Consider the following 16,053-nt stretch of genomic DNA (forward strand, 5'->3'; position numbering starts at 1 on the left):
CATATGTCTCTCTCCCAGTGACTACAGCTGCTCTATGAAGCTAATGGGAGTTCAGAATTGCAAGAGACTTGTGGTAGAGAATTCAAAGATGGCTATAGATATTTAAAGCAGGATTCTTTATAAACAGCATGTTTTCTGTTCCTGTACTAAGGGCTGAAATTACATCCTTGATTTTTCCCAGATTATATAGGCTGCTCTTCTCATTGCCCTATGACATGTGGATCCCTTGGCATGTGAGGCCAAGTGGACAACTCTAACACACACAGAATAATAAAAGTAGTAACTGGCTATGTTCAAGTGCTTCAGAGAGATAGAAGAGTGAAAGTGAGGGGAAGGGGGAGGGGGAGGAAGGGAGGGAGGGAGAGAGAGAGACACAGAGAAAAGTGTTTCTTTTTCAAAAGTCTATATTATACCTTTGCCATATTAGCTATTTCTTCTAGAAGAAACAAGTTGTGGTATGACGGGCCACTGGAATTAAAATAAAAAACAAATATTAAAATTCAAATTGAAAGCATGGAAGATGGCACAGGCATTGGTCTAAAAAAGAGCCTAGACCTACAAACTCATTCATATTTCATTAAAATTGGTTTGCTTTTCTAGATTAATAGCACCTTCATCAAGTTTCAGCTCTGTCTTTAAGATAGCTGAGATAAAAATGAAATCTTTTCCAAATCTGAAAAGTCAGCATGGAATTATGTTGTAAACTTTTTTGAGTGCATATGAAAGAACAAGAGAAAAAGGAAGTTGGAAAGGAGGGAAGAACCCCATCCCCCACTCCCACCTGATTTTAGACTCTGCTCTGTAAAAGCGATTTTTGATATTTATCACTGACCTCAAGGGGAAATAAGAACTAACATTTACTGAGCACAAATCCTATGTGCTAGGAATTGTGCTAGCAGCTTTACATATGACAATGAGAATAGATGTTAGGAATTTACGTATGAGTTTTCTTCACTTACATATTCTGCATCTGAAATCCACCTTGCAGTTAACAAGTTAATTTAAATAGTGATACAAGTACCAGATCTCTGACCAGTGTATTAACTCCCAGGCACTCACAGGGAGATTTCTAAATTTATATGTTGATGAGAACAAGCCCGTGAATATGCCAACCACACTAACTAGCAAGTGCAAATGTTTTAAACTAGAGAAAAATATAGATTTAGCTAAAAGGTATCACAACCTAGGGAAATTCTCATTTCTGTATTACAATTTACTGTATTTCTTGGTAAAAGTGGCTTCGTGTAATAGCATTATTTTAAAGTCATTTTGAGAGATTATCTAAAACAATAAAAGACAATTAAAATCTATTAAATTATAAATATCAGCTAATGTCTTGCATTCTCTCCAGAAAAGGACAAATTTAGTGAATCCAGGTAATTTTATATGACCGGTACATGTTAAACATGGTAGTGTCAATCTTTGGAAAAAAATCAATTGTAGAAGTGGCTCAAAATCTTAAGTTTCTGAACTGAGGCTGATAGATGATACTAAGAACAACTTATAGCTGAACCCAGCAGGAGTGAACTGAAAGCTTGCACAGAGCTAGGGAGTCACTGAAGGAGGAATCTGATATATTTTTTACAACAATGGAAAGGTGGGAAGCAGGGAACCATATAGGTCCTGAAAGTCTTTTGAGCTACAAGATAAAGAAACAAACAAGTTACTGGAAAAGTTGTCAGTTATTTTTGTCAATGAGAAATCACCTACACTTAGCTCACTTGAAAGAACCTAATAAAAGAAAACACATTGGGGCATCTAAGAAAGCGATGGCTTTGTGACCACCTAGAGGGGTGGGATAGGGAGGGTGGGAGGGAGGGAGACGCAAGAGGGAAGAGATATGGGAACATATGTATATGTATAACTGATTCACTTTGTTATAAAGCAGAAACTAACACACCATTGTAAAGCAATTATACTCCAATAAAGCTGTAAAAAAAAAAAAAAAGAAAGCAACGGCAAAGACAAAGATGCAGGGAGAAGAAGGGGGAAAGAAAGCCTGTAATAAATAGGCCTGTCTATTTTTAAACAGTTTCTACTATTTTGCTTCTAAAACAGGATTCTTTATACAGTGCTTTGAAAGCCATTACTCCCCAATCTAGCAGGGAGGAGGGCTTGAGAATCTCCTCAAGATTATGCGCTCAAATCTTCAAATTTTCAATGATCTTTTCTTGAACTTTTTTTTTTGGGTCAAATAAAAATTATCTATGACCTTAGCAGCAATTCAGTAATCTTCAGTTGTAGGACTTGTAAACCTCCCTGGTCTACCTTATCTGTTGCTAGTGAAAACAAAAAATACTGGAAATTCATTTTCAATAAAGCTAGGTTCCAAGCTGATGCCCTGAAAAAGATATTTTTGCCATTAGACAAATGCAATTCAAATAGATTCCCTAACATAAGAGCATGAGACCAACATAAAGCCCTGCAATATTTTAAAAAGCTAAGGTGACCATGAATGCTGTGTCAGTGCAGAACAACATCATCTAGCAGCACTCTCTGTGGCCTGTTACAACGCACTGTCGTCATCTTCCCTGCAGTCTCCCACCAGGAGTGAGTGCTTGTCAGGTTCACTAGTACCAACACTGTTCAGTGATCGTTTATCGGACAGCAGTGAGTTTATGGAGGCTCTGCTGTAATTAACAATCCGGTCCAGCAAACCCAGTTTAGGAGAATTTCTTGAGGTATCATCTATTCCAACATGAACACTTATTTCTGAAGGACTTTTCTGTCCCATCTGGCCTCGGGCATGTAGTTCATAATTCTCATAAGTTGGTTTCCTGTAACTGAAAAGATGCAAAAGTATACTAGTTTGAAATAATCAAACGCGAACTATCCGCTTGTTACATTCAAAAATGAAAAGAGATTAACCTGGTTTGAAATGTATAAAGGTGGTCAAAAGGAGTTGTGTGAGGTCACATGATCAGAAATCCTACTTCTGAGAGCCAGTGTACTAGATTTTACCCCACTCAGTGCTTGTGGTTGCTCTGTATATACTACATAAGGTGATAATTATGTAGTTAACATTTATTATTAAGAACAGTTTGGGCTTATCATTGACCAATACAAGAATAAAACCTAGCAAGACTGACTGTGGGTGAGAAGCGTGAGCGAGCTATTATACTTACAGTTTAAGGAGGAGTGAAGAAAGTACTACTGAAACAGATGAAGCAGCCATTGCAGCAGATCCCATCCAGGGCTGCAAAACCAAACCAATGGGCATAAAAACTCCTAGAAAACAATTTTGGATTAGTTAGACCAAACAGTACTAAACAGATTACCACTGTGTTCCTAATACATATATACAAATAATTTCCTTCTTTGATATTTATTCAGCAATTTATCCTCCTGTTGGTAGAGATTTATGTCGTTGCCAATTTTTCACTAATAGAGTGTTGCTGTGAACATTCTTGTACATGCCGCCCTGTGCATGTGCTTGAGAATTTCCCTAGGGTATATACCTAGAGGTGAAACAGCTAGATTATAACATAGGCACACCTTCAACTTTAGGTAGATATTTCTCAGTTGCTCTCCAAAGTGGCTGTACCAGATCACAAACCCTCCAATAGTGTATGAGAGTTCATATTCTACAAACTCATCCACACTTGGTTTTGACAGACATTTTAAAATTTGTGCATATGATGGGGATGAGACAGACTTACTGTACTTGTAATTTTTATGTGCTTATCTGTATTTTTTCTACTTTTTATACAGTGACCGTATATTACTTGTATAATTTTTTAAAAATAACTTGCTCCATGAATTAATCTCTCTGGACTTTGTTCTTTTACTCTTTGTCTCTCCATCTGTGTGTCCCTGTTGATAAGCAGTTTTGTAATTGTTCTCATGTTATCTCATGTCCTTCTTTGGCTCTAAAACCAGAGAGAACAAGAAGAAAGTGATAACTATTTTTCTTATGTTATTACTAATACTAACATCTACCAAGCCCCTAAGTAATGGGGATGATCGGATGTTTATTAAATAATTCTAAACTGCCTTTTCTTGGTCGTATTCCTTTGTTCAATTTCTCTCTCTGTCTTTCTCACATCTTGGTTCCCAAACTTTAAAAAAAACTGTTGGCTATTAGAACATTAAGAAAATTCTCTGCATGCTATAATTACAACAATGAAACAAGACAAAAACCAATACAGACTAAAAAAGATCAGAAAGATGTATACTAAAATACCAACAGTAGTTGTATTCGGGTAGTGAGATTAAAGCTAAATTTATTCTCTTCAGCAAAAACTAAATGAGTAAGCAAATAAGTACATACGTGTGTGAGAGTATATGGAGAAAAAGATGAAGCAATGTGGCAAAATATTATTAACTGGTGAATTTCGGTGAAGGGCATTTTGTTTTATTGTATCATTTTTCTCCTTGTTTATGTACATTTGAAAATTTCAAAATACAAAGTTGAAGGTAAAAATAAGGTAAAAATAAAATAAACCTATCAGAAGGCTTATACATTCTAGGCCATAATGAACATGCTGAAAATTTAAATTATTGATTTTAATATTACCTCTCACCATACCAGCAGGCTACATACAAAACTGAGCTCAAAACTAATAATAAGAAGACTAAAACTTCCAATACGGTAGGCCTCTAATGACTTCATGAAAAAAGCAATACAAGTTAACTGTCACATACCAGCAGCTATGGGAATTCCAATCAGATTATAAATTAGAGCAAAGACAAAATTTATCCGAATCCTCTTGACTGTCTTCCTTGATAAATCAATACTTGCCACTACATCCAGAAGATCATTCTGAGAACAGAAATATTTGTGATATTAGCAAGAGACTGTAACTTGACCAGTAACTTGTATTTGATACTGTGTATACCGAAGATGATGTGTACCTTACGGTAATATGTGAATTAACTACAAATCTGAGATATTGCTAAAAATTTGAGGCTGTCTTGGAAGGGGGTTTTCAGGAATTTTTCTCAGGGTTCTGAAAATACTTTTAGGGTTGTATGCTGGTACAGGGACTAAAACCCACTAAAATAACCTCAGCAAGTATTTGTTGAAGATAAGAGTATCATACGTATATTCCCAAATCTAATGCTTCACTTTAGAAGCTTGTCATTCTCATTTGCTTCGCTGAAATGAGAAAGTCTGGAAGTAATTACTAAGACTTCTCATACTTCCATCTTGAACTCTCCCAGTCTCAATGGCTAGGAGCATGGGAATTCGAAGGGCACAATCATTTTGTTCAATATACGACACTATCCCTGACCATGTAGAGCAGTCTCACACTCCTCAAAGGTCAGACCATAGGACTTACCCGTATCAAAACCACATCGGCTGCTTCAATGGCTACATCTGTGCCTGTGCCAATGGCAATTCCAACATTAGCCATCGCCAGAGCTGGGGAGTCATTGATTCCATCTCCTACCATTGCTACCCGGTTCCCCTCCTCTTGGAGTTGCTTCACCTTAGCAACCTTGTGGGAAGGTAGAACTTCAGCAAACACCTTAGTAATGCCAACCTACATGGGCAAAAATAAACTCCATTCATTTCAAGAAATATTACTGAGTACCTGAAACATAACTCGGCAATGATGAGCCATCAGTTTCCACCTACCAAATGTCCAAATTGTAAGAGACTAATAATATCCAGGGATAGTAAGGATATGGGGAAATGAGCTCTCTTATATACTGTTGGTGGGTGTGTAAGTTGGTACTGTCTTTTTGGAGGGTACTTGGCAGCATCTATCAAAGTGTGCATGTCATTTGGTTCAGCAATTCCACCCCTAGCTATATTTTGGACATACCTGTACATGTATAAAAATAAGTATGTCCAAGGATGTATATTACTGCCTTATTTGTAAAACAAAATTTTCAAAACCACATAAATTATTTTTTTTATTAGAGGAATGGTTAAGTACATTGTGACGCATCCGTACTATGGAATTCAATGCAATGATGTAGAAAGAATGAAATAAGTTTATATGTTCAGACATGGACAAAGCTCCAAGGCATATATATTGCTATCTGAAAGAAAGCAAACTGCTGAACAAGTTGTACAAAAATGATCCAATTTATGTTCAAAGTACCAGAACTATACATCTGTATATGAACATATAACCATATGAAAAAGTGTAAGGGGGTAGGGCTGGACAGGGAGGCTTGGGAAAATGGTGACTTAAACGTTCTACTTTACAGCCTTCTGTATTTTTTATACAAGAATGTATTTATATATTATCTTTATTATTTAATAGAAGACGGGAGAAGGCATTGCAAAATAGAAAAGCCTAATATGAGAAAAGTTTTAGAGGGAAGGCAAATGTGGGGGTGAGTAGCAGAAGAATGCTATGGAAGATGGTTCTATCAGTGGTATCCAGGATGGACTAGAGAGGAACGTGCGTGGAGCTACTGCTGTACTTTAGGCATGAGAGGATGAGAGCCTGGCTTAGGCTGGCAGCACCGGTGGAGACTATCAGCAACATTTCAAAGGAAGCATCAACAGAAACTGTGTACAATGTCACTCAAGCATCCCATGAACTAAGCAAATAGCTTTTTACTTATAACAGTTCCAGACAAAACCCAAAGTCCTTCCTGCATAGTATGCCAATTTTTCTTTAAGGAACCAGATATGGCTACTCGGGGATAATGAAAATAATAGTTAAATTACTTCTTTAGCAGCTGAAGGCAAGAAAGGAAATGTATGTGAAGAATGAGAAGTTACCACATACTCCCACCCCAACAACTAAGTAAACCCATTACCTGAGAAGCAATAGATCTAGCTGTTTTACTGTTGTCTCCAGTCATCAGAACTACTTCTAAGCCCATAGATTTCAGAATATGGACTGCCAATTCTGCTTCAGGCTTCACTGTATCAGCAATAGCTACCAAGCCGCACAGCTCATCTAATATAGGAGCACCAGAAGATAGAATTTGGAATATGGTGAAAGCAGAATAATATTCTGACTTAAAATTTCAGAAAGAAATGAATTTTGTTAAGTGAAGTTGTTCAGGACTTGGCTTAACTCAAAATATCTCCAAGACCACATAGACTTTATACCACAAACCCTGCAACAAGCCTCCATACTTGGTTGTGAAAATTTCAGAGTGAGGTAGGGCTTACTAATGAAGGTAATGATAGGAAACTGAAGAGACTTTACTGGATACTAAAATACTTATTTTCTTTCTTTAGAGAAGTATTGGCCAATAGCCCCAAACACTTCAGCTAATTTAAAGGCAAATGAAACTGAAAACTCATACTTCACCCTTTTTAAGGTGAAGGGGTGGATGGAAACAAAACTGGCATTTTATACTGGGAAAAAATCACTACAAGTAGCTATTTTAAAAACAAAAATAAATGGTATTTTCTGCTTCTTCCTGGGCCTAAAAAGGCCATAGTAAGATAATGCCTTCATACTTAGCAAGGATTATAAATGTTGACTAATTAATCTCACAGCTAGAAATGTACCCTAAGAAATAATTTAACAAAATACCTAAAACCTCAAAGATGTTTACTGTGGTGTTACTTACAACAATAAAATATTAGGAGTAGCTTAAATTTCCAACAGGGGAATGATTAAGTTAGTCATAGTGTATAAGTATGACAAATGGTGCCACATTAAACTACGATTGGAAATATTTACTATTAAATAAAATAAGACAAAATAAAACAGTATGTGTACAAGGAATTTTAAATTTTTATTCAACTTTGAGGTAAAATTTACATACAATAAAATGCACCCATTTATAAACAGTATATGTACTAATATTGTAATTCTGTGTGATGTGTATGAATATATATCCAGAAATGTCAATTAAAACTGACATTGTGTTTAGATGATGAGATTATGAATATTCTTTTACTTTGCTATAATGTTATTTTTAGGTTTAAAAAAAAATCCTTGATTAGCTTTTTTTAAAACCACAGGCTACGGAGGAAAATAACAAAGCCAGGCAAATGCAAGAGAATTTTAAATTAATCAGTAACAATTATGTATTGCTGACATTTTTACTTTGCATTCAGGCTGCTTTTGAATAACCCTCATAGTTCAGATGTCTCTCAAAAATACACAGAAAACAAGTGAAATCATGACACTGAGTCATAGTGTACTTAAGGAAAACCTTACCATCAACTGCTACCAATACAGCAGTCCGACCTTTTCTCTCATGTTCAGTCATGGAATCGTTTACATCGTTATTAATGACAAGACCATTTCTAATCATCCACTCCCGGTTACCAATAAGAACTTTGTACTGCTGAGCATTAAGAGCATCTGAAGAAAGTACAGAAATGACATTTAGTGAACTTGTTTAATATTTATAACAACCCTTTAGGGACAGTCTTCCTCTCTAATCTTGCACAGTCACTACGTTGGTTTTTTGGTAGAAAACAGCCTACAACAGTGATTTCCAAATGTTCAAGGAACATACTCTGCTCTTCCATGCCTCTGGGCCTTTGCACATGAGGAGTGAGGACCACCTGGAGGTCCTCATCCCCCCTCTTCAAATACCAAACTGCATCATATATATTCTTTAAGAGCCATTTCAAACGTTACTTTCTTGGTGACGCTTTCCATGTGACCCTTCCTTATGATCTTCCATAGGAACTGAATTAAATTAAAAATATTTATTGTGCATCAGTACAACCATCAGTGTTGGACAAGAACACACAACCATACTGATGTCTCATTTTAAACGTGTGACCACTAACTTTAAGTGGGCCCTTAGTGATGCCTGGCTATTCTACTACATTTCCCTAGTCCATTCATTCTCCATTCCTTCTAGATGGCTACTTTATACCTTCTCTTCTCCCATTCTCATACCAGATAATGACTCTGCTTCTTACTTCAGGAAGAAAATAAAAGCAATCAGAAGAGAACTTCCACAAGCTCTTATTGCCACATCTATCCAACTGCCTGTGCCTGTGTACATATTGATCTAGCCTCTCTTCTGTTATTATAAATGGCCCCTACTCCTATTTAAGGGCAACTTCTCCACTTGTGTACTAGATCCCCCTCCTTTGCCTATTTTATATTTATTTATTCGGCTGTGCCGGGTCTTAGTTGCAGCACACAGGATCTTCGTTGCAGCACGCAGAATCTTTAGTTGCAGCATGCGGGATCTAGTTCCCTGACCAGGGATCGAGCCCAGGCCCCCTGCATCGGGAGTGCGGAGTCTTAACCACTGGCCCACCAGGGAAGTCCCCCTTTGCCTATTTTAGAACGTCTCTCCAACAATTCTCCCCTCTCTCTCTTGCATAATCATATTTTCTACTTCTGCTGTACATAGTCCTATCTTTAAAAAAGAAAATGAAACAACCCTCTCTTGATCTCATTTACCTCTCTAGCTACTACCCCATTTCTCTGCTTCTGTTCATAGCAAAACTTCTCAAAAGTGTTGTCTCTATCGGCTGCCCTCCAATTCATACCTTCCCATTCTCTTGTGAACCCACTCAAATACAGCTTTTGTCTCTGTTACTCCAAAGAATTGTTCATACAGTACACCAGTGATCATTAATAAATCTAATGGGTAATTCTTCATCCTCATCTTACTTGCCCTATTAGTAGCATTTTAACACAGTTGATCATTCCCGCCTTGAAATACTTTCTTCATTTGGCTTCTAGATCACCACATTCTTATGAGCTACCTCCTCACTCACCACTTCTTCTGTCTTCTTTGCTGATCCTTCCTCATCTCCCTGACCTCTTAATTTGTAGTGTTGCAGGGCTCAGTCCTTAAACCTCTTCAGGTTTAATCTCATTCCCCCTCTATCTACTCTCACTCCTTGATGATTTTTTTTCTTTTGGCCACACCTCGCGGCTTGTGGTAGCTTAGTTCCTCGACCAGGGATGGAACCCAGGCCCATGGCAGTGAAAGTGCCAAGCCCTAACCACTGGACCACAAGGGAATTCCCAACTCCTTGATGATTTTATCCAGTCTTATGGCTTTAAATACCATCTATATCAGCGCTGTCCAACAGAACTTTCTGTGATGATGGAAATGTTGTACATCTGCTCTGTTTAATACAGTAGCCACTAACAACATGAGGCTATTGAGCACTGAAATGTGACTAGTATGGCTGAAGGGCTGAATTTTAAATTAAATTAAATTTTAATTAATTTAAATTTAAATAGTCACACGTAACTAGTGGCTACCATATTGGCCAGCACAGATCTATAAGTGGATGACTCCCAAGTCTACATCTCCAACCCAGTTTGTTTCCTTGGAACTCCAGACTTGTGCAGCCACCTGCCTCCTTGATAGTTCCATTTATACGACATCTCCACTTGAATACCTAACAGGCACTCAAACTTAACATATCAAAAACTGATCTCTTGATCACTTTTCCTCAATATTGCCCCTCCTGTGATCTTCTCCATCTTGTTTAAATGGTAACTCCATCCTTCTAAATTGCTTAGGCCACAAACTTTGGCCTAATTCCCCATTTCCAATCTGTGAGATCTGTCCGCCAGCTCACATCCAGGGGAATTCCCTGGTGGTCCAGTGGTTAGGACTCCAAGCTTCTGTTGCAGGGAGCACGGGTTCGATTCCTGGTCAGGGACTAAAATCCCACAAGACATGTCACGCAGCCAAAAAAAAAAAAGATATGTCCAGAATTTGACCACTTCTTAATGGCTTCTACTGTTATTATACTGGTCCAAGCCACCATTATCTTTCACCTGGATTATGGCAATAGCCCACTAACTTATCTCCCTGCTTCTGCCCTTCCCCCTACCCCCTGCAACAGTGTATTTTTCCCAGAGCAGCCCAAATAATACTTTTTAAACATTAAGTCAGATTCTGTCATTCCTATGCTCAAAACTCTCCAACGGCTTTCCATCTCAGGGTAAACACCAAAGTCCTTTCAATGTCCTTACCTCATCCCTTACGTCCTTCCCATTCATTTACTCTGTTCTGGCCACTTTGTTCCTGAAACTAGTCAAGCACACTCCTGACTCAAGGCTTTTGTACTTAACATTCCTCCTTCCTGGAATGCTCTCATCACAGATATTCACATAACTTTTTCCCTCCCCCTCCTCAGGTTTCTGCTCAAACACCATCTTCTCAATGAGGCCTACCCTGACCAGCCTATATCAACAGGACCTGCTACTCCCAGCATTCCTTATATCTCTTGCCCTTCTTCATTTTCTTCACAGCACTATCTCCATCAGACAGACTATATTTGCTTATTTATTTGCTCACTGTCTTGTGTTCTCCCACCAGGAATGTAAACTCCATGACATAGGGACTTCGTCTATTCTGCTCACTGCTCATTCTTTAGTGTCTTGAACAGTGCTTAATAAAACCTGTCAGGTGAATGAAATTACTGTGTGTCAGTGTGCTTGATACTGTGAGTTCACAGACAGATAATAAAAAAATCACAGTTTAGTAGAAACAGGCAGGCAAATAAAGAATTCTCATGCAGCGTGCCTAGCACATCTAGAGATTAAGTACAGTTATGACTAAAAAAGAAGAGCAAATATCTCTGCCTATGTATGTCAGTCAGTGAAGGCTTCACTAAAGAGAGATGTGAGCTAAGTCTTCAAAGATGAGAAAATAGCAAATGAGGTGATCTAATGAGCATGAAATGACACGATGTAAGGAGAAACTCTAAGTAGTTCCATATGGACAAAACACAGTGTACGTGGGTGACAGTGGAAAAAGACAAGATGGGTGGTGCAGGCAGGCAGGAGATGTATCATGGGGAACAGATCTTGAACAAAATCCACAGAGACTGGACTCTGTCCTGTCGGAGATGGAGAGCCTGTAAAGCCAGGGTCCTTAACAGATTTCCATGGAGGGGCTTTTGGATACATACAAACGTCCAAAACAGAAGTTTTCTGAGTGGTGGGCATAGCTTTTACCACCTTCCTCCAAAGGTTCATGATTCAAAAATAGGTTATAAACCACTGCAATAAAAGCTATTAGTCAGAAAGTGATATACTCAGGTTTGCATGTTAGAAAAATTACTCAAGCACAGATGGGTAGGGGGGTTCCTGGCACACTTAGGTATGTATAGCATGTTTTTGGTCAGATGGATAGACCAACAGGAAACTCGGGAAACTGGCCTTGGCTGCAGATATGGATTTTAGAGGAGCAGTGGAAACCTACAGGTGGTAGAATAAGTGATAAGCATGAACAAGACTGTACAGAGAGGACTTCCCTGGTGGCGCAGTGGTTGGGAATCTGCCTGCCAATGCAGGGGACATGGGTTCGAGCCGTGGTCCGGGAAGATCCCACAGGCCATGGAGCAACTAAGCCCGTGTGCCATAACTACTGAGCCTGCCCTCTGGAGCCCGCGAGCCACAACTACTGAAGCTCACATGCCTAGAGCCCGTGCTCTACAGCAAAGAGAAGCCACCGCAACGAGAAGCCTGTGTACCACAACAAAGAGTAGCCCCCTGTTGCTGCAACTAGAGAAAGCCAGTGCACAGCAACGAAGACCCAACACAGCCAAAAAATAAATAAAATTTTTAAAAAAAGACTGTACAGAGAGAGTATGTAAAATGAACAAAAGACAAAGAACAAAACTCTGAGGACACCCAACATGTGAGAGCCAGGAGAAAAGAGGAATCAGAAGAGGATTAGAAAGAACAGCCAGGTAGGTGAGAGGAGAATCTAGAGAAAGCAGGGTCACGGAATCAAGGGAGAAAAACATTTTAGGAAAGAAGAAATGGTCAACATTGTCAAATGCCTTAGCGAGGTCATACAGCAATGAAGACTGAAAAGTGACCACTGGAGGGCTTCCCTGGTGGCGCAGTGGTTGAGAGTCCACCTGCCGATGCAGGGGACACGGGTTCATGCCCCAGTCCGGGAAGATCCCACATGCCGCGGAGCAGCTAGGCTCATGAGCCACCGTTGAGCCTGCGCGTCCGGAGCCTGTGCTCCGCAACAGGAGAGGCCAGAACAGTGAAAGGCCCACTTATCGCAAAAAAAAAAAAAAAAAAAAAGACCACTGGAGAGGGGACTAAATGAGATCACCAGTAGACTTAATATGGATGGGGCAGAAGCCAAACTGTGCAGTGAAGAAGTGAATTCAGCCAGCCTAGACTACTCTTTCTAGAAGCCTGGATATTAAGGAAAAGAAAGGTAGGATAAAATCTAGATGGGAATACAGTGATTTTGATGGAAGAAATGTTTATATGTTTAGGAGAAGGAGCTACGACAGTGTGTTGGAAAAAAAAGAAACAAGGGGACATAACAGAGCATGAGGTTCCTGAGGAATCAAGAGAGGGTGGGATCTAGGGCAAAGATGAGGGGATTCATTAGGCAAGATGAGGGATACTTCTTTCCCTGAAAAAGGAAACATTCTGAGCAAAAAAACCTGAAAGAACACATGTCTGAGAACCTTAAATTTCTGTGTGAAAAATAAGCAGGACAATTTACTTAGGGAACTAGGGGGAAGGCCACAGGAGCTTGTGAAGGATACAAAAGGTTTGGAGCAGCTGTGGTGAGAAATAAAAGAAAGAAAGCTGAGCTAAAAGATGGAAGATCAGCTAAGGCTAGACTTTATCACCCTCTACTGTAATCAAGGAGCACAGCTGAAAAATGTTCTTGAGTAACTGAGTAAAATAATTAGAAGGCCTACAGTGAAACTGATTTACGAAAATGAAACCATGACACCAATCTTGTTTCTTATATAACAGTTCAGATTATAAAGTTAGACATCTGTTAATAACTGTCCCATAATTGGTACTACAAAGAAAATTAGCTTACTTGAGAGCTGGGCATCAATAATCATGGAAGATGAAGTTGATGACTGTTCATTACTTGTATCTATTTGAACCAGGGATGCATTTTTAATATTATTTTCCTCTATCTTCCAGTTATCCTTGTGTAGCAAGCCTTCGATATTGGTGACTTTACAGCTAATACCACAGCCTGGCACAACCTGGAAATCTATGCAGGTACCCAAGGTTTCAGTGTCCAGCTCCTAACGGATAGAAACAGAAGGATTTCCTCTGCTGTTCTAATAATCCAAGGTCCTCATTAGCAAGATCAAAGATTACTGCTGGTTAATTCTAAATGTTTAGACACAATCTACATGCCTGGTTAATTCTGAATGTTTAGAATAAAACTATCACTTATCATTGCCTATTTGACAGTGGGTTTTTGATAAGGACGAAGGAACAGAGCATTGCGTATAATGTTCAAAGTTAGAGGAGAACCTCACAATACTTATTTTAAACCCCACTTTATAAGATTTATACCAACTTTAAGGAAAGAAAATGTGGAAGGTTTATCAATTTTCTCTGTCCTTTCCAGTAGAGAATTACAAGTTACATATTTAATTCTATTTTCAAGTCAGATTTTCTATTCGGTACAGGGAAAAGGGTAACAAAGAACAGGGCCTTCAGTTACCAGAGGGTCTCTCTAGTATGATTCTGTGTCCTTAGTGAGCCAAAGAATTCTGGTGACCATCACTGTTTCCTGTCTCTTTATATCTTCATCCTCTCTGTTATTTGATTTGGGTGTAAAGAAGCCAGGTCAGTAATAGTTAATAGGTAAAAAGGAAAGAACAAATAAAGAAATGGCAACACCAATGGTGAAACTGCCATGTTCTAACTGAAAAACTATGTGAGATAATTTACAAAGAACTTATACAAATCAATGAGAAAAAGGTAAACAATCTTATGAAAAAATAGGCAAAGGATACAAGCAAACAGGGTATAGAAAAAGAAATTCAAATGGCCAATACACATGTGAAAAGATGCTCAACCTTATTCATAATTAAAAAATGCAAAGTAAACCATCAATGAATAAATATTTTTTACTTATTGAATTGGAAAAAATAAACTGTTGGTGAGAATGTGGGGAAATGGGCATTCAACTTCTCGTGAAAATATAAACTGGTACACCTTTTTGTGTGGGTGTTGATAATATTTGTCATTTGAGCATTGGTAATATTCATCAGAATTTAACAGCATGTATCCTTTGATCTAGCAGTTGCATTGATAGGCATTGAACATTAGAGATAAATGTGCAAAAGCTGACAAGGATGTTAACTGTACACGGTAAGGGCCAAAAAACCAATCATACAATAGAATACAATATAGTCATTAAAAACAATGAGGCAGATCTATATGTCCTGATATGGAAAAATCATTTAATAAAGTCTTTTTAAAAGGTACCAAAGATTGGTCATTGTATCACCTTTCTATGTAAAGTTTAAAAAATAATAAATGCTGGTATATGAACTAAAAATGGTTAACAGATGCACACTTTTGTGAATATACTAAAAATTATTGAATTGTAACTTTACAAGGGTGAACTTTATGGTATGTGAATTTTACCTCAATAAAGCTGTTATTTAAAAAGACTGTTAACAGGTTAATACTTGTTAAACTTTGGAGAGAGGAATTATGGAAGGGGGCAGGGAATGAGGTTTTCCTTTTTTGTTATGTAATGCTGAACTATCTGAATTTTCCTACCATAAATATGTATTACTTCTATATTAAGTTTTTAGTTGACTGGGGTTATCTGTGTGGTAGGGTTATAGTTAATTTTTGTTTTTATCTTTATATTTTCCTGCATGAAGAAATTAAGACATACAAAATAAAATGAGAAAACATGAGTCTCTCTAGCTTCATACCAACTATATATATGTAAATCATGAATAAACAAGGGAAAAATTGTACCTGCTTGCAGTATTTGGTTATTGCTGCTCCTAGAGGGTGTTCACTGTTACTTTCAGCAGTTCCCACAATGGCCAGGATCTTATTGCATGACATTCTGTTACTTTCCACTAGAACCTTTACTTGATTCACTACTGGGGTTCCATGGGTTATGGTTCCAGTTTTATCAAATACCACTACCTTTACCTGTAAGAAAATCAAAATACAATGCACCTATATGGCTTGATAATTCTTAGTATCAGCTTTCCAGAAATGAGAAAAAGGTTTACTTTGACAAACACATTACTATCTTGTTTCATAATAAGCTGACCTCTGATTTAATTGGACTAAATAAACTGTCTTTGGGAGAATAAAAAGAAGGGAGAAAAAGGGAAGAAATATCCTTAGTTACACCTAATAGCCCTCCCTTGCAAATGTTCAACGTACTGTGGACATATGTTAAATAACTAGAACTACT

The 16,053-nt window shown here is 38.1% G+C and overlaps 1 protein-coding gene across 1 annotated transcript in view; it reads right to left on the minus strand.

Annotated features, from left to right (window-relative positions):
- Nucleotides 1-1,940: 1,940 nt before the first annotated feature.
- ATP7A (ATPase copper transporting alpha) overlaps nucleotides 1,941-16,053 on the minus strand; it is a 139,480-nt gene continuing 125,367 nt past the window's right edge. Inside the window, exons 16-23 of the mRNA XM_060002413.1 lie at nucleotides 15,600-15,782; nucleotides 13,678-13,894; nucleotides 8,088-8,234; nucleotides 6,724-6,866; nucleotides 5,283-5,486; nucleotides 4,645-4,762; nucleotides 3,126-3,228; nucleotides 1,941-2,783 (exon numbers count right to left, since the gene is read on the minus strand). Of these exons, the coding sequence (XP_059858396.1) occupies nucleotides 2,507-2,783; nucleotides 3,126-3,228; nucleotides 4,645-4,762; nucleotides 5,283-5,486; nucleotides 6,724-6,866; nucleotides 8,088-8,234; nucleotides 13,678-13,894; nucleotides 15,600-15,782 (1,392 nt within the window). The 3' untranslated portion in view covers nucleotides 1,941-2,506. The remainder of the gene's footprint in view (nucleotides 2,784-3,125; nucleotides 3,229-4,644; nucleotides 4,763-5,282; nucleotides 5,487-6,723; nucleotides 6,867-8,087; nucleotides 8,235-13,677; nucleotides 13,895-15,599; nucleotides 15,783-16,053) is intronic.

The sequence above is a fragment of the Delphinus delphis genome, chromosome X (assembly GCF_949987515.2).
Source record: "Delphinus delphis chromosome X, mDelDel1.2, whole genome shotgun sequence".
Classification (NCBI taxonomy): Eukaryota; Metazoa; Chordata; class Mammalia; order Artiodactyla; family Delphinidae; genus Delphinus; species Delphinus delphis.